This window comes from Onychostruthus taczanowskii, unplaced genomic scaffold (genome assembly GCF_017590055.1).
Source record: "Onychostruthus taczanowskii isolate IOZ18803 unplaced genomic scaffold, ASM1759005v1 scaffold2, whole genome shotgun sequence".
In the NCBI taxonomy this organism is placed as follows: domain Eukaryota; kingdom Metazoa; phylum Chordata; class Aves; order Passeriformes; family Passeridae; genus Onychostruthus; species Onychostruthus taczanowskii.
This window is the reverse complement of record NW_024499239.1, coordinates 12,473,571-12,498,626: the sequence shown is the minus strand read 5'-3', so window position 1 is coordinate 12,498,626 and position 25,056 is coordinate 12,473,571. Positions and strand designations below refer to the sequence as shown.

The 25,056-nt window shown below is 40.6% G+C and overlaps 1 protein-coding gene across 1 annotated transcript in view; it reads right to left on the bottom strand.

Annotated features, from left to right (window-relative positions):
• Nucleotides 1–19,911, bottom strand: part of DHX15 (DEAH-box helicase 15) — a 45,978-nt gene extending 26,067 nt beyond the window's left edge. The window contains exons 1-5 of the mRNA XM_041403169.1: nucleotides 19,732–19,911; nucleotides 13,808–14,156; nucleotides 8,661–8,854; nucleotides 7,370–7,529; nucleotides 6,785–7,003 (exon numbers count right to left, since the gene is read on the bottom strand). Of these exons, the coding sequence (XP_041259103.1) occupies nucleotides 6,785–7,003; nucleotides 7,370–7,529; nucleotides 8,661–8,854; nucleotides 13,808–14,156; nucleotides 19,732–19,799 (990 nt within the window). The 5' untranslated portion in view covers nucleotides 19,800–19,911. The remainder of the gene's footprint in view (nucleotides 1–6,784; nucleotides 7,004–7,369; nucleotides 7,530–8,660; nucleotides 8,855–13,807; nucleotides 14,157–19,731) is intronic.
• Between the last annotated feature and the right edge of the window lie 5,145 nt (nucleotides 19,912–25,056).

Sequence of the window (25,056 nt, the reverse complement as noted above, 5' to 3'; positions counted from 1 at the left end):
TTTCCACCGCTCTGTATCATCTCATTACTTCAATACCTAACATACCCTAGCTCTGCACCAAAAACTAAGGATTTGAATGTATTATTAGCAGTTCATCTAAAAGGAGCTGTATAAAATTAATCACAAAAGAGACTGATTTTGCCTATTATGCACATTACTTTTTTCTGCTGTTGAAAATGAAGTCTTTATTACATGTTCAAGCTGAATGCTCAGTAGAAATTCCCTTCCATTACTTTTCTTGATGGCATTTTTGTAGTCAAAAGTAAGGTGTTCATACTGGAGACCATGAACAACAGGAAAGTATTACAGGAGCAGTTGCAAATCTTAGTGAGTTAGTGCACCATGTCTTAAAGAAGCAAGTTTTGCTGAAAAAAAAAATACATGATTCTTACTAGCTCCATTACAAGCTCCATTCAATGGTGAGCAAAAAAAAAAAACCCAAAACCCACCAACATCAAAAGAAACCCAGAATGACAAGCAGTGCAGTTCACAGAATCACAGAACAAGAGGTTGGAATCATCTAATCCAGCCTGTTTTGTCAAAAACACAGTCTAGGAAAGATGGCCCAACACCCTGTCCAGCTGAATCCCACATGCCCAATGTTGTGGAACCCACCACTTCCCCTGATAGTTTATTTTATGGTTGATTATTCCCATTGTGAAAAATTTTCCTCTTTTGTCTAACCACAATCTCATCAGGATTAATTTTTATCCATTACCCCCTCATCTTCTCATTTGGGTCCTTGCAAAAAGGGAGCCTCCATGTTATGTTGTACTCACACTTTAAATACTGGCCCATTATGATGAAATCTACCCTGTGCCTTCTTCTCCCAAAGCTGAACAAACCCAGTCCCCTTAACATTTCCCACTCCTCTGAAAGTATTTGCAGCCTCAAGTTACTGAGTTACACTGCTGTTGCAAATCTAGCCATCCTTGCCTTCTGTTTGTGTGCTAGACTCATCCGTGCTGCCATGGAGAAGGTACAGTGAAATTACACTCTTACTAAACAGCAGTTACTGAATGATGGGCCGTGAGTTACCCTAAGCCAAAGTGACTCCCCTGCCCGCATGCAGGCAACTCACAGGCCAGAGTGGTCTATGCAAACAGCCAGTGAACTTGCTGGCCAGGCTCCACTGAATTGTAAGGTCAAAGTTGCATCCCATCTTTACAAAAACCCTTTCTACAAACAGATGGTGACTAGTGATGTCACTTAAGCACATTCAATGGGACAATATGAGAACTTAGCATGCAAAATAGAGTTCAATGATTTTGTAAACTTGATCCTTGGGAACATTACTGCAAAACCCTTTTCTTCAGCTGATGCTGTATTTGGTACACCCGAAGAATCTCACAGGATGAGCAAAACTTCCCAGACGGCTCCTGTTAAAACATACTTTAAACCTTTAAACAGGAGATGACAGATCTATCTACAGAAGATCAGCTGCTACACTATACAGTTAGATTTAGCTTCATCTTGGATACAGGGGTCAGATACGTGTAACTCTTAAACCCCAAAGGAAACTAACCTTGAAAAATTAATACCTTGTGAAAATGAATATGGGGCAAAGGAAACAAATGCATAAATAAAAATTACTTTCCAAACTAGAAATATGTGGCAGACACCTGTCCCCTTCTGAGTTCCATCACATGCAGGGCACAGCTAGTCACATCTGGCTTTGATGTCATGAACCTTTCTACAAATACAGTCTTGGTCCTCAAAGCCTGCACAGAACTTCCGTAATTCCACTTTCTTCTTCTAGAAATGAAAGCAAGCTGCTACAAGCTAAAATTACAAAACTGCAGTAAAAAGAACCAGCTCCAAGAGCTGCACCACTTCAGGCCTCTGAACACAAACTGAGTGAAACAAAACTTTGCAAAATTATGTACACAGACAAAATAAGTAATACATGGAGAAAATCAACAACTGGACCATAACTAAAATTGCTCTGTCAAGTCAAAACTGAATTTGCCTTGGCATAATTCCCATATTCAGGATCTCTTTGACCTGATTAATTTGTACTATTAAATACTGACATCTTTTTGAATGAAGAGCAAAAAACCTTCCTCCTTTTAGCATTTGAACAAAATTAGTATTACAGCTCTTCTTTCAGTTCATGCTGCCCAACTCCCCAAATACTTCCTATCTGAATCTAAAGAAGACAACTTGCGTTCACTCTTAGTACAGACTTACTCTTAACCTTACCCAAACACTACCACTGAAACCAAAAGAGTTGTCAATTTCTACTTCTATTAGCACATAACAAAGTCCCTGTTTTCTTTCAATTCCATAGTTCAACTAGTCTCACAGTGATGAAAATATTGTGCCTTTAAAATAAATCCTCATTTATCAAACTTGCTATCACAACATCAAAAACGTTTTGTAATGCTTTTCTAAACCACCAGTTTTACCAATATCATTTTAAGCTTTTCAGGAATACTGAACATCACAGCAACAATTTTAAGCATATTTATCGACAATCAAGAATGCTCTTGATCTGTGCTTCACATCTCCAGATGCAGCTTAGATACTTCTCATGAATGTGTAACAATGCATTTGGCTTTATAAATAAAAGGGTGACAGAGAATACAACGGGCATTTGTAAATGCCCATGTTACCAGAACATGTAAGACAGACCTATACAGTTGCTGTGTCATTATTTCTGTCTTTCCCACCCCACAAGTTTCATCGTTAAGTACGTTACACCTACTCTCAGATTACTGATCTTAATGGAGTGTAAAATCTAATACTGTTTTAGAAGAACTCCAGTAGAAAATAAACCAGTTGCCTCTCAGATCTGCAAGCTTAACAAATGTCTATCTACACAACTAGACTACCAACCTTGCAATCCCAAAGACTGAGAACAAGTTTGACAACACCTATTGTCTAAGAAAGACATGTTGAATGAAATGTAATTATGCTTTTCCCTTGTGAAACAAAATCCCTCTGAGTTTCCAATTTTGCCTATGACTGATGACAGGCAACCTAGCTATCCAGGTGTAGTGGGTTTGCTGGCTGGATGCCAGACACCCACCCAAGCCTCTCTATCACTCCCCTCTGCAGCTGGACAGAGGAGAGAAAATATAAGGGTTCATGAACTGAGATAAAGTCAGACAGAGGTCACTTATCAAATACCACCATGGGCAGAACAGGCTCAGATTAGAAATATTAACTGAATTTATTACGAACAAAATCAGAGCATGACAATGAGAAGTAAAATTAAACCCTCAAAACACCTTCCCCCCTCCCCCACCCCTCCCTCCTACCCAGCAGCACAGGGAGACGGAACTGGGGTTATGGTCAGTTCATCACAAGATATTTCTCTTGCTTCTCAGGAAGAGGAGCCCTACTCCTGCTCCAGGATGAGACTCTCCCCCACGGGAGACAGTTCTCCATGAACATCTCTGACATGAGCCCATCTCGTGAGTAACAGATCTCTGCAAGCTGCTGCAGCATGGGTCACTCTCCCACAGGGTGACCAAAGACAGTGGTTCCAGAGGGGGCTCTGCTCTCCACAGGCCCTCAACACGGTCACAGCTTCCTGTCAGCCATCCACCTGCTCCAGCATGGTTGTCTTCCATGAGCCACAGGTGGCTTCTGCATCCTCAAAGATCTCCAAAGAGCTGCAGGGGCACAGCTGCTTCACCATGGGCTGCACCAAAAGCTCCAGGAGAATCCCAGCTCTGGTGCCCAGAGCACCTCCTCCCCCTCCTTCTGCACTGACCTTGGTGTCTGCAGAGTTGTTCCTTTCACATGTTCTCAACCTGCTATTCTCTGGCTGCAATTACAACTGCTCAATACAGGTTGGGTTGTTTCTTTTTCCTTCTTAAACATGTTATCACAGAGACATTACCACCATTGGCTTAGTCTTGACCAGTGGCACATTTATCTTTGGAGCTGCCAGGGATTCACTCTGCTGGGCATGGATGAAGCTTCTAGAAGCTCCTCAAAGAAGCCACCCTGCTACCAAAGCTCGGCCATGCAAACCCGACGTACCAGGTTATACCTTTTTTGAACGTTGGCATTAAACATGAACACTATGTTTGAAATTTTCTTGATATACCAGAGGGTTGTTTGTTTTAAAAATCAACAAATGAGCTTTCCTCCTTACAAAGCTTGCTTTTACAAGTCCTGTTTCTCCTAGTAAATGTTGCTTTTAAACATCCTTTTTTGTTATTAATGGACGTAAAAGCAGTTCATACAATGTAATGTATTTTTGCTCCTTTCAGGATTCAGGAAGGAAATTTTTACTGAACACATATTTGTACACCATTAACAACAATTTTATCATCATCCAGTAGCAGGCTAATACAATTAAGATTCCTTTAGTTTCCAAACACATTAAAGCTTCTTTTAATTTTCTGGGCATGACAACACTGGATCTTCCTTGCTATCTCCAAGTTTCATAATCTTCTCTATGTCTTAACTAATCTGTACTAATTAACTGCTATCCATCTTAATTCCCATACGAAATTACTTCAAAATCATTTGGATGAGAAGACAGTATCCAATAAGGAACCCTATTCTACCACAGGCCACTGCAATTACACCTCATTTTCAGCCTCTTAAACTCTCAACAAGTCACATTTGCACCATTTCAGCTAAAGCATGTTCCTTTCCCATAATTTACTTTAGCTGTGTATATGCACACTTCCGGCAAGAAAAATAATCTTGCACTCTGTTCACACTGTTTTGAAGAATCTAAAAGAACTACAACACATTTCTGCCCTGTTTACATCAATTTTAGCCTAGCTACTAAGCCTAATGAACCTGAAGCACATAGTGGTAATGGTACCTAGAACACACTTCCCTATTCTTGACAGTACAGCAGGTCACACCACTTTAGATTCAGTGATACACACAGAGACTCATTATGATGCTCAAGAGAGGCCCCACAATGTCATTAATCAAAAAGGGTTAAAGTATTTCTAGGCTTCACTACAGAAGCTAAACCAGACTTGAATTTCATGCTGACCACCCAAACTAAGACTAGGTTCAGGCAGAGTCAACTCCAGCGCCCCTGGGTAATACCATCCAGTGACAAACGGACCAGACAACTCCAGACTCCAGAGCAGAGGATGCTAGCTTACCAACACATGTTTTGAAGTGATTTGGTAATACAGTGTCAGATGCTGTTATGCTTAATTATATAGATTCACTTATGAGCAAGTATGTGCATGTGTGCAGCATTTTATTCAGAATTTAGTTATAATACATCATGTCCTGCAAATCAACCCAGTGAAAATCAAATAACCTGTTCGTACAAAAGAACAGAGTACATCTGTAGCACTGGCAGGTCTGGAGTGTAGAGCCATCTGCCAAAGGAAGACACTCATCCCATGCCCTGCAGTGATTGTTTTAACAAGTAATACAGAGTAATACATAGCACCTGATGTAGTAGCAAGTACATAATTCATAAACCAGAAGGCCATGTATTTGTGCTTTGTGAAAGGTTGAAGACCAGCTTGATTCAGCATCTTGATAGAAAAATAAAATCTCCTGAAACAGCAGGACAGCAGTGTTCCTTTCTCTTGCCACCAATTTTCACCCTTCTGCAACAGCTGTTTCACTAATTCACACATTTAAGAACGCAGCTAGTCTGAACTACAACTTCAAACTAAAACCAACCAGGTGGGTTTCAAAGCCACTATCACTGAAAGTATTTTTTTCTACCGGAACTTTAACTTACAGCAATGTTCCAATCCAAGAAGGACAAATGTAAAAGTCAGTATTTGCTTTTATACTGACAGTCATTGCTTTGGTTTTTTAAGAGAGATGACCTGCCAGAAGACACTTTAGTCAAATGTCTTACAACTCATGCAAGAGGCAACACATCTTTATGGCTGGAAAGTCTACTCAAGAAACCAGGGTCCCTTTAGCATCACAAGTTACTTGTACCACTATCCCCCCTTGTCATAGTTAAGGTTGTGTTTGCTTAGAAGACAGACACCGAATTGTTCCACATCCCTTGGAAGGTATTTCCTTAAGAGTACTAACTGAAAGAAGAATGAGTAGAAAAATGGTTTTGCTAGCTGTACTTCTTCCCCTACTAAAAACACATTTAGGTTGACTGAGTCCAGCAAACTTTCAAAACGCCTACAGGTTTTTAACCTCTTCTCCATCTCAGTTTACAAATATGGACACTCAAAAGAGCTTCAAATAAAGACCAGGACTAAAAAACACCCCAGGTTATTTCAAGTAAAATATGTAAAATTTCCAGAAAATCCTCATTTCCTTATGTAATTTAGTTTAAGTGCTCGTATACAATCCTCTTTTGCAGGGCATGGAGTCTATTTCTGAGACCTAATTCCCTGAACTTATGGTACATAAAGTCTACAGCCTAACAATCCCAAGTTACTGATAAAAAAACAAAACCTGAACATTCTTATTAAAGCTACTACTGATAGCTAAGTAGCAGAACGAAATGGTTATTCTTCAGGTAAGCTGTACAATACATGTACAGATGTGAATAGAATTATCTTTTCATTAAAAACCAAGGATGCTCTAAGGTACCCAGATCTTTGGCATTCCCATCAGTACAAACCTAGGGTTCATTCTCTGGGTTTCTGTTTTTTAAGTACTTAAGTTGATGGGAATTTTCATTTTAGAAAGGCCTTGCACACCATTTACAATACAGATATGTATAATGTCGAAGGACCTAAAGTGTATATCAGGAAAACCTCAGGTCATCCAAATAATAAACTAGAAAAGGAAACTGTTGTAGTCTACACAAGTCACTTGAAGCAGTTTCTGCAGGGAACAATGAACAGTAAACAGAAGAAAGTACCTCTTGTCCAGTAAGAAAGAGTAAGAGATCTCCTTCTTCTTCTTCACACATGTGAATCTGTATCACTGTTCGAATGGCAGCCTCAAGGTAGTCCCTTTCAGGTTCTGGAGTATAGAATATCTCCACAGGATGGGTGCGACCCGGGATAGTGAGAAGAGGACAGTTATCAAAATAGATCTGAAACTTGCCAGCATCTAAAGTAGCACTCATAACGATAACCTGTAAATTTGGAGGACAAAAAGTTACTCAACGTTTAGAACTTGTGACATCTTATGCATGCAACATGTAATTTTAAGAAATTGTTGACTGTGATATAAGAACACTTATTACCTGAATACAGTACCCTTGTTACAAAGGTTCAAAAAAATTCCAAGTCAAATACATAAGGTTAAGCTACAATTGTATTGTTTCTAGGAGCTTCCTCAATACATAACACAATCAGGATTTCCTAGGTTAGCCTTCCAATATACACTATCACAGATGAAAAAACAATTATAAAAATCAGCTAATGGTAAGCATACAGATACTTTATCCAGCATGACTGCAACTAGAACAGAGATGCTGCTGGACATCATCATTACCGACCTTCAGATCAGATCTTTGTCTCACAACTTCCTTCAAAACTCCCATCAAGATATCCGTAGCCAGTGTTCTCTCGTGGGCCTCATCAAGAATTATAACACCATAGCGCTCCAGCAAAGGATCATTCATTGCTTCACGAAGCAACATACCATCAGTCATATACCTGAACAAACAGAAACAATTCCAACTCACACTCTGTTTATTAGGTTTGATGCAGAGTCCTCTTCCTTATTCACTACATTGCTCGAATTAAGCTTTTAATCAACTTTTTAAATGAACCAGCAAACTACTTCCAACACTGTAACATGCCCATTTTAAGTTTTCAAATAGAAACAGTGTAAGTGGAATCTGGAATTACGGGGGGAAAGCTTAAAAAGAAAAAAAAAAAGGGGGGGGCGGGGGCAAACAAGGTTTAGTAACATTTACAGTAGTTTGTTGAGTATTACTGGCAAACTTCCACACCTGAGTTCAAGAGATGGGAAAAGAAAGGGGAAAACACCCTCTAAAGTCCAAGATATACTGTTTCTGCAATTGTTCTTCTTTTCTGTCTGCAGATCTTCTGTTCACTTCTTGCCTTTCTGCTACTGTTACATTTCTTTTTCCATAATAACTTTATGCCCAGCCCTTCAAATACTTGTAGCACCAAAGAGAAGCCATCTTTGGATAGAAAAGCATTGATCCTTGAACCACACTGCGGTGTTTTTAACAGAGCATTTGGAATGAAATCTGCAAATGATGTATTAAATGCACCTGTTTCCTGGCAGCACAGCAATCTATAGCAGCTGACAAGTAAAACACTCCTGACTATGTGTCCCAGACCCAGGTATAGGCCAGTTTTGAATCTTTGCGAAGTTTTCTTTACTGAAATAAGCTATTGAACTTCACCAGAAGTAACCTGAGTAGAAGACCCCACACATAAAACATCAGCTGAATGTACAACAAAGAGAAACTGCATGTTGAAGTGCCTTATTATGAATAGCACCTTAATAATAAAATACTTATTCAGATTACCTCCTTCTTTATGGATCATTTAAAATTTATTTCTATAGGGTCCAGTGTCTTCTTTAGGAGGAATGAATAATTTCCAACTCTATTCATGCCTCATACCTCCCATTTGTCTCACCTCATGCTACAGCTCCCCTGTCTCTTCCCCACACAGAAACAAAGCACCAATCCACAGAGTCACTCACTCCCTTATTACTCCTTTCGTAACTTTGCTCTCACCTTTCATTACCCTGTGGTTCCCCCACCTCCAAGTATGCTGCTATACCTTTATCTTACAGCTGTCACTTACTTCAGAATGGTTTTTGCACTACTGCAATCTTCAAACCGAATGGAGTACCCAACCTCCTGGCCCAGCATGACATCCATCTCATCAGCAACGCGCTGTGCCACGCTCATTGCGGCCACTCGCCGGGGCTGGGTGCATGCCACTCCCCTCTTCGGGCCAGGCAACGAGCGCATGTAGTCAACACACCATTGAGGGATCTGTCAAGAACAAAATTCAGTGATCAACACACTTCAAATGCCACACACAGAACCTGTAACCTTTGTATTGAATCCAAAGTCAGTTAGAATTCCACATGGATGTCAACTGCGCACACAAAAATAGCCAAAGCAGGAGAGACTAGACTAGGGATAGACGAGTTAGTTGGATCCAGTGCCACTAAGGGAAGCACACTCTTGTTAAGCGTGTACATTACTAGCTTTGAAGTTATCACAGAAATACATAGGTTCATGGTACATTTTACCTGTGTTAGATCAATACCTTTCACAGGTAGTTAGGGAGCCAACGTGCTCCTGAGCAACCAAAATTAGAGCAAACACACTCAAAATCTGAGATCAGCAGCACAGTTAAAGTTTTACAGTAAGCAAAATGTATTTTGTGTCTTGAAAAAGTAATGCTTAATAATGTATTTAAGCAAAAAGAATTACTTTAGTAATAAAGAATTGTCTTAGCCAAGAAGTGCAACAAATAAAACGAACAGATAATTGTGTTCTTTAGGTTTATTACTGTTCTTCAGAAATTTGATCAGTAAGATATAAATCCCCTTTGCTTTCTTTTCTGTGTTAGCACTCATTTTATTTGCCAGTCAGTAGTTTTCTGCCCCTATTAGGACTCTGGAAACAGTAAGAATCATCCAAATTAAGTTTTATTCAGAATTCCTATGATCAGTAACAGCTTGATAGATTATTGTAAACATGTTCTCAGTGTGACACTTCATGAGGAGACATCTCCAGGCTGAACTAGTTCCAAACCTACAGACCAAAAAAACCCAGTAAATCCCCTATACTTTCTTTTCTGTGTTAGCACTCATTTTATTTGCCAGTCAGTAGTTTTCTGCCCCTATTAGGACTCTGGAAACAGTAAGAATCATCCAAAATAAGTCTTATTCAGAATTCCTATGATCTGTAACAGATGATAGATTATTGTCAACATGTTCTCAGTGTGACACTTTATGAGACATGTCCAGGCTGAACTAGTTTCAAGCCTACAGACCAAAAAAACCCACTCATTCTTGGTAATTACTTTCCAAGTATTCTTAAAAGCACAAAGAGGAAAAGAAAACATACCCTTTATACATGGCATTCCAATGAGGAATAATAGAGAAAGTAGTATAATTTAAACCAGGAAAATGTCAGTTCTTCATTATTGTTTTCATAGCAAAATGGACATAAGTAAACAGTAAGACATAACCAGATCAGTGTAGTCTAAAGCATTTTTAATGAAAACTATACTTCCACTATAAATACATGAACAATAAAGCAAACAAAAGCAATATATGATAGGAGCTACTAGACTGCTGCGAAGAACTCAAATTTCTGCAAATCCTATTCACAACTAGAATAGCAGTTCTTGAACACTAACAGCAGCAAGATGAAACCCTAGCCTGCAACATACGCATGCCTCCCCCGCTTCCCAAGTCACTAGTGATAGTTCAACTAAGTACATTAGTATATGCAAGTATATTAGGTGAAGCTTTTTGACTTAAAACAGAGCAAGTCCTGAAATAAATTTTGAACCAGCAGGTCTGCCAGGCCACTGCAGCATGGCAGAAATAAAACCAATTTAAAAGTAATTTTCCAGTAAACAACAAAACCTTCAGCATCAGTGTCAAATGAAAGAAAAGGGCTCTATAGATTTCCCAGTGCTAAGCTGATATAGACAACCACCCGAAGACTTTTCCTGTCCAGCTTTCAAAGACATACAAATACTGGGAAAAAGGGCTGTGCCATACTGCATTTTTTACTTCAGTCATGTCTGGGAATATACTTTCATTTGGTTATTATGAAACCTAGCCCAAAGTTAATCCTACTGACAGAAAAACCCTATACTATCATCAAAATCCCTGACTTCCCTTATAAAAAATTGTCATTTTATCAGTATCCAAAGCAGGAGGAGTGGCTTTAGTCAGCACCATTCAATCTCAAGGACTTCCTCAAGTAAGAGAGATTTTCAAATATGACTTCTATAAACACAAGGAGATAGTGACTACACATACAGTGGCCTCTAAGATCAAGGATAAAGGACTAAGGATTAAAGACTAATTAGAAGTCAAAGGAACTTCATCATTCTAAGGAATGCATAGCAAGAGACAGAAGAGCACCACCCTTTCTGGCTTTTTTGAGCCCCTCTAACTTCCTGAAAACTTCCTAAGTTACAAGTTACATAGTAGAATTCTCTTAATTTTCATTATTTGAGAACCTGTATCAGTTCTCCTGCCCACTAAAGGACAAGGATTAAGCTACACTTCATATCACCTTGCTCTGGACTTTGCCAAGAAGCCCTGCTAAAGAAGGGCATCACTGATGTTACATCAATACACAAAGGAGATGCCATTCTCTTTACCAAACAAAGTGAAATTATACCAGAACCACATGATCCCAGATTTAAAAGAGAGTGAATGCCTGCAATTACAATAAGTGATTACCCCTTCCTAAAAGAAATCTGGAACACCCATTCCACCACTGAGCCGGTTTCCAGTGCATTTAGAAAAACCAGTTAACTTCAAAGGTTAAGTTTAAATTACAAATCAAAGCACTGCAAACACTAAAGAACTGAAAATTAATGTCTTGGCTTCCAGTATACTTCTTCAGTACTCTGGGGTTTAAGTCTATGTGCAACAAGTGAGAAAAGTTTAATCTTCTGTTTCTTCCATTGTCTCAGCCAAGCATTTCCAATCCTGGGTGCTCTAGAAGACTAATGGGAAAACATGCACATAATCATAGAATCACAAAATGGTTTCAGGTGGAAGGGATCTTAAAGATCATCTGGTTTCAACCATCCTGCAACGGGCAGGGATGCCACCCACCAGACCAGACTGCTACAAGCCCCACCCAACCTGGCATTAAACACTTCCAGGGACGAGGCACTCCCAGCTTCTCCAGGAACTTGTTCTAACATTTTACCACTCGGACAGCAAAAAAATTTCCTAACACCTAATCTAAATTTCCCCTCTTTCAGTTTAAAAGTAATTTCTCCTTGACCTATCACTATCTGCCCACGTAAAAAGTCACTCTCCAAGTTTTTCCAAGTCCTCTTTAGATACTGCAAGGCCACAATGAGCCCCCCCCCCCCCGCCATCTCTTCTCCAGGCGGAACAATCCCAACTCTCTCAACCTGTCTAAATGAGAGTGGTGTGGATACATAACCAGGGAAGGGACTTGAGAGGCAGCAGCTCACTATCAAAAACACATCTACTACTGTATAGCCTTCTACTATCACAATCAAACAAGATTAATTTCGGAAATAATACTTTTCAAATATTGCTTGCTTTTATTTGTATAAAGTTGACATTTATAGCTTATGCACACCTGCAGTTTGAGCATTAAAGGATTTCTTAGCTGCAGAAAAGTATTAGTCTTGCCCTGATCAATGAATTTAAGAAGAAAAACAATCATCCCCAAACAGGTTTTAAGACAGCAACTGACCACAAAAATGATGTGACACTACCATATGCAAAAGGAAGTTTTCATTAGGTGGCAGCAGGACAATTTTTAGTGGTATGTCCCTACAGAGACACTGTCAATTGTTTAAAAATGTATCTGCAACTTCACAGAGCAAATTCAGAGGAAGCAGGGAAGCTTCCAAGACAGCTTACATGCTTCTGGTAGCTAAAATCTCATTTTTAGCAAAGATGTGTTACATTACTTAAACCCTTTCAGAAACCAAGGGTTAAAGTAGTAAGGTAATTCAGGAAAAGCTTCATGTCTGAGGAATAACACTGATACAACCTTTAGATCTTCAAATTTTCACATCACACAAGTAATCTTGTTTCTATATATTTAAGTACCATTTTTAACACAATATTCAGGCTACTGCATCTTCCAAATAACTACATAATCAAACCTTTCTGAAGAATTCTATACAGCCCTGGTCTTGGCTTATACAGTTAAAAGAAAAATAAAAATAATGTCATAACACTACCTGCTAACACAACATTGGTTCCTACAATGTGCAGCAAGGTCCTGTAACTTTAGATATTTCAGGCACAGCTATAAAAGATATTAAATATATGACTATGTCCTTCACATTTTCTCAACATCCAAAATTGTATGAGCAAAAATGTATTGGCTGTAAGACTTAAAGTTAGCTACAATCCATTAAAAAAAACCCAAAACTTAAATATTCTTCTGCTTTTATTTTCTGCCTAGATAAAAGGATTTTATCAGGTTACAGAACAAAAACTGTTTTACATTAGTTTTCAACACAGACTTTAAACATCAAACTAGAGAATAAAGTTTTGAACAAGTCTGCCCTGCTGCAAACACCCAGGTGTTCTCGTGTATTAGATATTCCCTGTTTACTGGTCCTCAAAATTTTTGTTAAGGCTTAAGGAGGCTCTGCTTATCCGTTATCTCTGCTTTTGGTGCTGAGGAAGACTTTTAAAGCCATCAGTCTACCAAAAAAAAGTGATTTTTAACTGCAGCTCTAAAAAGCTCTACAACCTCTGAGAAGTTTCAGCACGAAAGAAACACAAGACTCTACCTTTCAAGTTCAAGTATCACAAAAAGCTAATCAGATGTCAGAACTGTATCTGACATTTCAATTCCTTTTATTTGTAGCAGTAAGTTTCATAAAACATGAACAAGTTCATACTTTGTAGCTGCCATCTACAAAGACAGCTAAACAAATTATTTGGAACCACCACTTCAGTTTGTGGATTAGTAACACTTCTGTCCCACCATTAAAGCTCTAGCCCTCTCTAACAGAAACCTACCAATTATAAACCTCAATGGAAGCAGGGGCCTAGCAGTAGTACTGGATTTTTGAAATGGAAGAAGATGTAAAATTCTCCTCACCTTTTGCACTCATTAAGCAAATATAACATTCATCAAATTAGTTTTGCTCACAGCTTGTGAAGTATTCTTCCACAATTTATTTCTCACACACAACCACAACCTTTTAAAAAATGCAGTATCATATAGATATGAACTCACCTGTGTTGTTTTACCAGACCCAGTCTCTCCAACCAGCACAAATGACTGATGCCTAATCAAAATATCTGTAAATCTTTCCTTATATTCCCAGACAGGAAGCTGTAGCCTTTTTTTCAGGATATCATAATATCGTGGGGTATGTGGTAGATTTGTGAAAGGGTTAATACTGTGTGGAATCATTGCTGGTTTTATAGCTGGTAGCCCAGCAGATGCATAATAAGTAGAGTTGGATGTAGGTCGCAGATCTTTTTCCTTGTCCCTCTCTCTGTCACGATCTCTATCTCTGTCACGATCCCTGTCCCGATCTTTGGAACGGTCATCTCGGTCCCTGTCCCGGTCCCGATCTTTCCTAAAATGGGTTAAGAGACACAGAAGAAAATGAGACACTTGAATATTTAAATGCAGAGGAGGAATTTGAACACAATGCAACCCTAAAGGTGCCCAAACCACATCTTTCAAGTCTTGTAGGCAGCTACTTGGAAGAGTAAGCACCAAGGAGTAACAGGATATACGAGGCATACTCAACATTAGATAGACATAGCTACACTTATTGTACCTAAACACAACAACAGTTCCTCTCATTACAGGCAAGACTGAATAAAGCAAGCACGTGGAGAGATGAACGTTTTAACTCCCTACATCTAATGATTATAAATAATCAGCTACGCAGTGTAGACGACTCAGCTCTCCCCATCCCTACTTGCTGCTGCAGAAAAATAAGAGAATGATAAACAGTGTTTTGCCTACCTACCAAAGGAATTATACCCATCCAAGAAAACTAACTCAAGAGAGTAAGCAAGCCATGGAAGGAAAGTTTGATTTCATTATTCCACAATTACTCTGTAGCTTTATTTTTTTTTGAAGTCTTACACACAATTCTGACTTCAACTTTGATACACAGGTTGAGTCTGGAACTTAAGACCTAAAACCAGACACTATAGCTCACAGAATCAGAATAGTCTAGGCTGGAAATGACCCTTAAGATCATGGACTTCAACTGTTAACCCAACACTACCAAGCTGTACAGTATCTTCTCCGGTATCACCTTGTACCACACTTGAACAGCATTTATGTATTTACATTTGTTCCAAATATTAAGCAGAAAACTTCACTGCATGTGCAAAAGAAAAATAGTGTTCTCAAACTCTGACCTCAGTCTTTTTGAGTTTCTGATTCTGCAAGTCCATGTGCTTGCTCCTGCACATAATCCCACTCTTCCTACAAACACACTTTGAAAAGAATCCTTACTTTCATCCATATAGTGGCATGTTTTAATAAAAATTCCCAATTGAGAACTTTGAAACAAGCCCTGCTTTACAAAAACAATCCATTTCATTTTAAACTAGATCAAGTTAAAAAGATTAGGGGCATCTTCGCCTGCAAAACTGAGCATATGCAAAGCTTTGTCTCTTTCTGTACATTAACTGAAATCCCATCAAAAAGGCAAAATAACAAACTATGTCAACACCAGCTTTATAGCAAGTGCACACAAAAACATTTCTAGGATATATTAAGCAAAAAACAAAACCTTGCCTCCTTCACCAATACTCTGGCATGTCTAGAGACCATGTCCAAAGAAAACTCTTGCCAACACTCCTCTCCAAAGCTTTTTTGTTTTAAACATGCATTTGGCATTCAAATGTAACTACTCAAATAATACCAAATTCTGACCTATAGAGAAGATGCAGTAACGAAGATTATATTAGCACAGATTCCGTAAATTTTAATTCAAAACATGCTGTGCTTTGGAAACAACCACCACTACTCTTCTTGTACAAATGAATGTAATGTGTGCAGCCTTTTCTTTTCTCCTCAGTACTCTAGCTTTAACATCACTTCTAACACAGTTAAATATTGTACAAGCTAGAAATCTCTTCCTACTGCAAAATGCCAGGCAGATACTGCAGAACCCAATGGGTTCATACTCTCCATATGGACGTTATCCCTAGGAATGAGACTCCATTATGCTGCTTAGAAAGGTCTAATAGCATTCATCAGCCAGCAACAAAGCTTTGGGCTTGGCTGATGGGCTATTCACCTTCTAAACAGCTACACGTACCAGGACATACAAGTGCATGGTCAAACAGTAACATCACTGGCAGCAAAAAGAAACAAAGGTATAAAAGCAATTCAAGGAAGCCAGGGTAAAATGCAACAACACACTTCACTAAAGGCAGAATAAGCCACACTACTAATATGAAGGTTTGGTTTGGTTTTTTACAGTATTCTTTTGTATATGTATGTTTCTGAAGGATTTGTATCCTTCACTGGTATCCAGTTGAAGTGCAAATAAACCACACCAACAAATCTATTCCACAACCATTTACTTAAACAGCATCATGTCAGCAGCTTCTGCATTACAGACCATCAAGTGTACCTATCCATACGCTTCAGCCCCCATGAAGCAGCCCTAGTGCTAAAATGAACAGATCCCCACTGCTGCCCACCCTTCCCAGGTGTCAGCACAAGCATTTCACCAGCCTTGTGAAGAACCAACCTTCCCACCTGCGTTAATTTTAACTTGGATCAGTATCTCTGATCTGGCCTCCTAAACACTCCCTTGCAGCACTTATTTTCCGTGTCGGTAGTTACCTCTGTGGGCTTAAAGCAAACAAAAATACAACCTCATGAACAAAAAGCTAATTAAATGGACTACAAACACAATCCATCATGGAAAGTGCCATTAATCCTCCACTTCTTAGTTTCTCCACTGAACTCTTACAGCTTTTATATTGCACAAACAGAAAGGACACCTACCAAGCTCTATAAACATTTCAGAAGTAAAAACTATTTATGTGTTAATAAAAAGAGTTGAGTCTATTTCTTTTTTCAAAAAGCAGAAGAGAAGTGGGGCAACCAGAGCCTACCACAGAAACAACACCACATACAAGATGCCTTCAAACTTACTCTCTAACACTTACACAGCAGCACTTTCTTTCCCTGAAGCTGTTTACCAGTCTTCCATTATTACTGAAGTTTAGCAGACACACACTCCCTTGGTCAACAAGCAAAAAGAAGAATGAGAGTTATGCTGCCATATTAATTTCCTTAACTTTCTAAATATGTGGCCTGGCAGTTCTTTACTTATAAACTGTCACATTTTAGCTGCTTTTTCATTATTGCACAGAAAAAACAGAACTCAAACACAAAAATTTACACTAAAGTAATAACTTAATCACATTTGTCTTGCCCCTGATACCTGTAACAGCCTTCATGATCAACAGGGGGCTGGGATTTTTTGCTCTAAGTGAAAAAGTCTAGTCTGCTATTTGCTTTCACTTCCTTACATTTACACACATATAACGTATATGAACATACACAGATAACAGAACAGAACACACACACAAAAAAACAGCACTCTAGCAATCAATAAATAAGTATGCTTTTTTGATTAGAAATCAAGGGAAACAAAGGACTCAAGGTAAACCACTGATCATCACAGTGAAAGTGTAAGCCCATCTAAGAGATCATTAGTATTCTTCCCCATTATTAAACACAGCAATATTTGATGCAAAAAAAAAGGCAATATGCTAAAGGAATTTCTGTTCTATACAGAAATCAACCAAATACACTTAGTCTGAATGATACATCCCACTCGATCACCAACTCCGATGTTACACAACTCAAATACATTAGAAAAGAAATGGACATATTTTAAAATAGTGTGTATGGAATCCACAGTAACACTGTAAACCTTCCATACAATTTCTGTTTTTCCAAAATGTTTTTTACTTCACAGACAATACTTCAAGTCTGGAAGAAAACAGATGCCATGCAGATGTTTAAGGTCACACCAACAATTACAAACATGTCGGCCAAGCAGAGCTCATGTGGCACTGCTGCCATGTAGAGCTACTAACAGAGGCCTCCATTAAAGAGGAACTAAAAAATACAGGTTGGCTTGAAGTAGCTTTCATATTTTGTCAGGTAGTCCAGCTTGGATGCAAGACACACTACTGCTGTGAATGTGAAGTGGTAACCCTGGAGGAGCTCATCCAGCTTAATCCAGCTCCACAGCCACAGAAAGGCACTCTCAGCACAGAGGAAGGCAGGTACACACACGCTTTTAATAAGACTCCACACATCCTCCTTACGGCCTTGCACAAGCTGCAAAACCAAATTACTCTAAAATAATCCAACCATGTAACATTAGCATGACTCGTGCTACATGAATTAAGATTGGAGGTCATCTAAGAAAAAATCATGCTCAGTAATTACTCTTACGGTGAGTTTTTCTCAGTCCTATACCATTTAATGCTTTTACCAGTAGAGGAAAGAACAAAGAAGGGGCACAAGGCAAATACTTCTACAGTTTTTAGGTGCCATAAAGGTCAATGACTTCTGGTTTAACACCAGTGGGAACTCACTGCAGTACATACAAAATGGCAGGACGAAGAGTGTAGAATAGCATTCATGGTAAGTAAAAACAATAAATAAAGCTGCACCAAAACTATAAAACATACAAACAAGGACATACTGACCAGTGATTATCTTTACAACCAGCTGGAACAGTTGTACCACATTTAAATAACGCCCCGTTTTGACATAACCACTTGATAATTTTACAAAAGCCTCTACATACAGAAAAACTGTATATGTACAACATTTCTGTACACGCAGAGGAACTATTTCAATCTCTGGGAAAGCCTACAAAAATGCATTAACTAACGCAAATAGCTTATTATATTTTAAAAAACGTGATTACAATGATCCTACAGACAGGAAGTAAGCTGAATAATAAACGCTTATTTTGTTTAGCTGAGAAAAATGAATCAAACTCTAGGGGCTAAAAACTAAAGCTGTACAAGCTTACCTTAAAAATGGCAAGTTTTGCAAAGACTGTTTGTCGGTGAATATTAACTGCTGCATTAGTTATTGTAACCTTTGAGAACGGAAGGATTTTTCTCAGATAAATAGTCCAAAACAAAGCTGATGGACTTAAGCAACTGTTTAATTCACGGAAGCCTCCCGTGCTCCATAAAGGCCAGACGAGATAAACACTGCATTTCTTTGTACTCCTTGAAACTTCAGAAATTTACTTTCAAGAGCTGCCTGCCTTTCCTCCCTCTCCTGCCCAACTAGAGAGGAAAAATTATGTGTAAAGAAAGCTCTAAAGCAACGCTGAATTTAAGGACAGCACCAGCGCATTGTCTGTGTTCCTGCAATTACATTAACATCAACAAAAAATATGCTGAAGCTGGTCAACCTTCGCAACACTAAGAAAACAATAAACACTCCCCTGCCCCCTACCTCAAAACCCACCTCGCCATCAATTCTTACTTCAAGCCAAGCACATCACCGAGGGTGACTGGGTGAAAGACGTTAACAAAGGAACAACGCTCCCACCAGCGCAGGCACTAACAACACGGGCGGCACAAACCTCGTGTTCACCTCTAGGCCCACGTTTGCCAGACCTTTCAAGGCAGAGAATAAGTAAACAAGTACAAAGGAAGGGGGGAGAAGGAGTAGGGAGGGTCAACATAAACACGACGGCGAAGAACCGCAAACAAAGCGCGGCGCGGGGCGCGGGCCCAGCAGCGCGCCACCCCCGCCACGGGCGCCCAGCCCGGCCCCCTTGCCCAGGCGGCCGGGCCGGCGCCTTCCTCCCTTCCCCCTCCCGGCGCCGCCGCACGAGGCCCTCCCGCCCGCTCCCGCCGCCATCCGCCCCCCCGAGGGGCCCGCCCGGCAGAGCGCCCGACTGCGAGCCAGGCCCGGCGCTCCGGGGAGCCGCGACACTTTGGGGCCTGCTCGGCCGAACAGGCGTCGCTGCAGCCTCTCCCTGCCTCGCACGGCGGCCGCACCGCGCCCCGGGGAGCTGCAGCCCCGGAGGAGCGGCCGCAGCCGGGGATGGGGGGCGGATGGCGCGGGAGCAGCCGCGATCCCCCCCACCCACCCACCCCGCCGCGGGCCGCGCCACCCCTCACCCGTCGGTGGTGCGTTTCTTGCTGGAGCTGTAATCGTCCCCCAGATCGAGGCGGTGGCGCTTGGACATGGCGATCGGGGTCGGTCGGTCGATCTGGCTGGCGGTCTCACCGTCCGGGTGCGGCGGGCGGGCGGGCGCGCTGCGCTCCCTCCCCGAGCGGCGGCACGGCGAGGCACGGCCGACAAAATGGCGGCCGGAAGGAAGCGCCGGGACCGCGCGAAGCGCTGGCGCGCGGGCCCGTTGGCCAAAGCCTCCCCTGGGCGCGCCCCCGACGGCCCCGCCCCGCCGGGCGCGCTCCCGCGGCGGCGCGAGGGGAGCGGGCTGAGGCCGTGCCGGGAGCAGCCCCGTGACAGGATCGAGGGATCGCAGGGTCACCGCGTGGAAAAGACCCCTAAGATCATCCAGTGCGAGCGTCCACCCAGCACTACCACTGTAACCACTAGGTCACGTCACCAAGCGCCACATCCAAACACCTCCTGAACGCCTCGGGGGATGGTGGCTCCACCACCTCCCTGGACAGCTTGTTCCAGTGCCTGAGCACCCTCACACTGAGAGATTTCTTCTAATATCTAACCGGAACCTCCCTCGTCTCAGCTTGAGTCGATTTCCTCTGGCCGTCTCGCTGCAGGCACAGCAGAAGAGACCGGATCCCACCTGGCTCCTGTAGGGAGCCATGGGTTCCCCCTGAGCCTCCTCTTCTCCAGGCAGAACAGCCCCAGCCCCCTGGGCCGTTCCTCATAAGACACGGTTTCTAACCTTCCACAGGCTTTCTGCCCTTCTCTGTCACACTCCAGCGCCTCACACAGTGCTGGAGGTGCAGCCTCACCGATGCTCGCTCCCTGTCCCTCTCCAGTCCTTCTGCTCGAGGTTACACCCTTTGCTCAGCTGCTCGAATGAGCGCTCGCTCCCGCTGTGACTGCTGGAGAAGGGGGCATTCACATAAACGACCTGATAACAAACATGAAAATAGTCAGGAGACATCACCTAGCAGCAGTGACCTGTTCCACGAGTACAGCCAGCTTAGCAAGTGGGCTTTGTCCATAGATTCAAGTTCCAAAGATCTGTTGGAATTACTTTAATATATTTATTAAAGTATTTAGCGTAGACAAAACCATAGGTTATTTTCTTTAATAGAAGAACATTTCTCTTCCTAGGTTTAGATAACATAACAAAATGGCACGCACAACTCTACTGGAGTTCTAGATGTTAGTGTAATAAAAATAAGATTTGTGGTATTCACATGCCCTCTGAACAGAGGAAGCTGTGAGACAAGCAGAGAAGAAGGAAAAACAATTCTTTTCTCTTGCTGTGCCTGTGTTGTGCCAAAGCAGAATGCAACATGCAGATTGTTTACCCAGAGTGAGGATGTTCTGTTCCCTTGGCCTTTCAGGGCCAAGTGTGTGTGTGAGTCCGGGTGTCATGAGACAGTCAGGGGAGAATCGATGATGAGCGCAGTGCTGTGCAGCTGGGAACAAAGGTGAGTGCAAGGCAGATTCACTTTAGATGCAATGCATATAGTATACAATAATAAAGTAATTATTTACCCTTCTGATGATGGAGTCAAATGCATCATTCTCCCTCCCTCACCAACGTCAGAGTCGTCTTTGATTTGTAATACAGATTTTTCTGCTTAGAGTTATCAACCAAAATAAATAGTCCTGGAAATTGGAGTTTGAACTTTTCCTTCAAAACTGGAAATAATTTTAAAAGCTATACTACAAAAAAGCCACTAGAATACCTGTGTCAGTGGTTTCCAGAGGATAAACACTACAGAGTAATTCTCTCTACACCAAATATCAAGTTTACTTGTTATGCTGTGGTAGTCTACATTCCCTTGGCTGATTGCAGCTAAGGGAAGACTTCCTACACATCTTTCCAAGTGTATCTTAAACAAAAGCAAGGGTACATTGCACCAGACTACTTGAATAGGACACATTTAAGAGGGGAAAAAAATAGTGGCTAGGTCTCCCTGGAAAGTGGGAAGAATGGGAAGAATATAAAAGCATTACATGGATTAGTTGGGATGAGCAGCTAGTGCTGGGAGGTTCTGAGAAGGGAGCAAGGGTGCAACGATGGGAGCATGGAGAGCTCTGCAGCTCTGTGTCAGATCTTTATTTCTCCTCCCTGTGCACACCAGCATAAATCTACTTGCGGTCTTGCTCTAGAGTACCGAATGGCAAATATCACGGAATTTTCTTCTTTAGGAGGTAAGAAAAAAAGCAGATGTCTCAGCTGATGTGAAATCTGAGGCTACAGCTCAGCAAGGAATGCAGAAAAGAGGGGAAGAAGATTGGAGGTGAACAACTACTTGTGCGCTGTGCCCCAGGCATATCCCACAAACCAGTTCACTCTGTTAACAACTGTTAACTTCACAAACTCCTGAACTCATCCTCCATGCAGCCGTGCTTTGAGCTATCTGACTGCACAATAACCGATCTGGTCCCACCCCAAAGGGTTTACAACAAAAGAACTTCCTCCTGAAAGCACACACATGCCTTATTTTGCTAATGCAAATAATCCTTTTAACTTCAAAGGGATTAACAAGGAAGGAGTAGCAAAACTAAGCATGTAGGTAAGTGTTTGCAGGATCACTGCCTAAATATAAGATGAGACAAGAGAAAAAAATACTGGTAAGCACAAATTGACATAATGGCAAAGTGATAAGCATTACGTCAAAAGCCTAAAGGATGAAAGGAATATGTAAAATAGGGCACATTTAAGCATATTTTCTGCCTTTTCAAAGACATTTGTTAAGAAAGAGGTTTTTATTTCCCCCCCAAGGCCTTTTATATCCATCCATAGAAGTAAAAATCTTGGGTTACTGAAACACAACACATTTCTATGAGCTTCCATTTGACTATCCAGTCTTCTACTCTGTTTCTTACTGCAGCATGATGGGAGTATGGGCTGGAGACAGAGGACACACACTCTAATGGTCCTTGTGACAAACAGCCTTGAGTTTGTTCCTACAGCTTCTTTACAGGAGCTCCAATTTCCCTAGCTTACACGTGTGATTCGATGAGTTCTTAGCACCATCCAGCTCTCTGGCCTGCGATACATGGGCATTTAGGGCTGAATGACATTGGCTGAGGGCCCCTGTGGAGATTTGAATCCAACCTATCCTTGCCCACCCAGGGACTGTAATGCTACATCTTACTCTGGTTTTAAAATCACTGCTATCAAAATCCTCTTATCCAACTTTCAGTGAATATTTCTTTACATTTGGCATGGGTGCATTATTATGCTATTGGGGTTGAAAGGAGCATTAACACTTAAAACTGAAACAATGGGTTAGGGAAATAACATCACATCTATTTTTTCCCTGATTGTGCATTGCCTTCTTTCTTAAAGAATAGGCATGAATCTCAGACCAACTCTAATTCAGAGACCCTGGAACCCTCACCTGGGTGGTATGGGGCTTCTGACAGAGCAGTCTAGTGTCACAGTGTTGCAGTTTAGGTTATTATTGCCTGAGGCTAATTGCTTCACCCCTTTCTAGAGATTACCAAGTCTGTAAAGCACATGAGATCTATCCACTCTAGCTTCTTAGTCAAAACTCACCTTCTTCACTGGCTTAAGATATAACAGGGGATGGTGAAGAGAAACCACAAACCTCTGTTGCAATGGAAGCCATAATACTGAGCAGAGTGTTAAGATAGACAGCCAAGAAAGGTTACATCTTCTAAAAGTTGTGTGTCAGAGCCCTAAAACCTGTGTAGAATGTATTTGTTTTATGATATGGCTAGCAGAGGACCCTAAGTTACAACCTATGTATGCTCCCAATACCATGGACACACTTGTGCTACCGCTTTTTTTTTTTTTTTTTTTTAAATAATTTCCTTTCTAAAAACACATGTAACTCCTGTTTTTTAATAGATATACAAAACATTATATTAAAAAAAATCCTGCAAATGAATTAAAATATTAAAATTAAATTCTTATAATTAGAATTGCAATCGCTGTTTAGAAATTTTATGTATGTATATAAAAATTGGTAATACCCTTAGAAAATTATCCAAGAGTCTTAAATGCAAATGTGACAAGCTCTCATTCTATCCTCTCCCACCAAGCCCATATGAATAAATGGATATTATCCTCATGTTCTGTCATATCATCAGGGAAAGAATCCTTGAGACAAGAACCCACAATCAGAGCATGTTTTAAAAAGTCAGACTTCCACATCGTTCAAATTAAAAATATGAAGATGAATACATCAACTGATCTCAATTTCTGCAGTGAAGAAAAGAGGCAGCTTCTCTGTAATTACAGAAGCTAAACTTTGCAACACTTCAAGTATATATAAATCAGGACTCTGAATTGCTCTGGGAAGTATGCTGTAGGAAGACAGCATGGCAACAGCACTATTGCCGTGACAGCAAACTTTATCAGCCATACAGACACACTGCTGAATTTTGTGAATGGTTAATAAACGTTATCCCATATAGAACACACCACTGTGACTGAAGCTGCAGGTCAGAAAGGTCTGAATAACTTCAGTAAAGTTTCATAAAGAAGAAGAAAAAGAGAGAGAGGAAGAGAGAGATTGCAGCTTTTGTATCTACTAGAACATTAACTAGAGTAAAAAATCACTTTTTAAGACAAGCCCCATTCTGTAGAAGGAAACATATTGTAGACAAGCAGTTGCTATTCTGAGCCCCTCAGTCACCTGTTAAGGCCTTATGATCACCTTTAATCCCCTCAGAGAAACCCTGCAAGAGCAGGTATTCATTATGTGCTTTGAATAGAAATCAAAGAAATGGTGTAAAAGCAAACCATCACCCCCAAGTAAATTACATTATATATCTAATTTATATGAATTACACAGAATTCACACATTGTTCTCATAACTTCCAGGTCTTCATGGTTAAAGTGGCATTGTTTAATGCCTTCTGCATTTGGAGACATCTGAAACTAAAGGCTAATATGTTGCATGTGAAGGCAGATTATCTTTTAAATTCCTTAAAATCTGTGCCAAGTCTGAAATCTTGTGAGGAGATCCCTAAATAGAAGGTGTTTTTAGGAAGTAGTAGCTGTTTCACAAAGAATTGTTTAAAGCCACAGAAGATCACAATTTCAAGCATGTTGTTTAATCATGTGCTAGAATATTAAAAGAAAAACCAATGCAAATTTTTCATTTGGCACTTCTTTTGCAAAAGTCTGATTCTTTATTGAATTTATTGAATTTTCTTTACAAAGTTTTTACATCAGCAGAAGGGAAAATGTCTACACTAGTATACATTTTTCATTCAATTTGTCTTGAGTACAATAATCTCTTTCTTATTCACTGTTGCTATTTTTTAAAAAGTTGACTATTTTTTAAAAGACT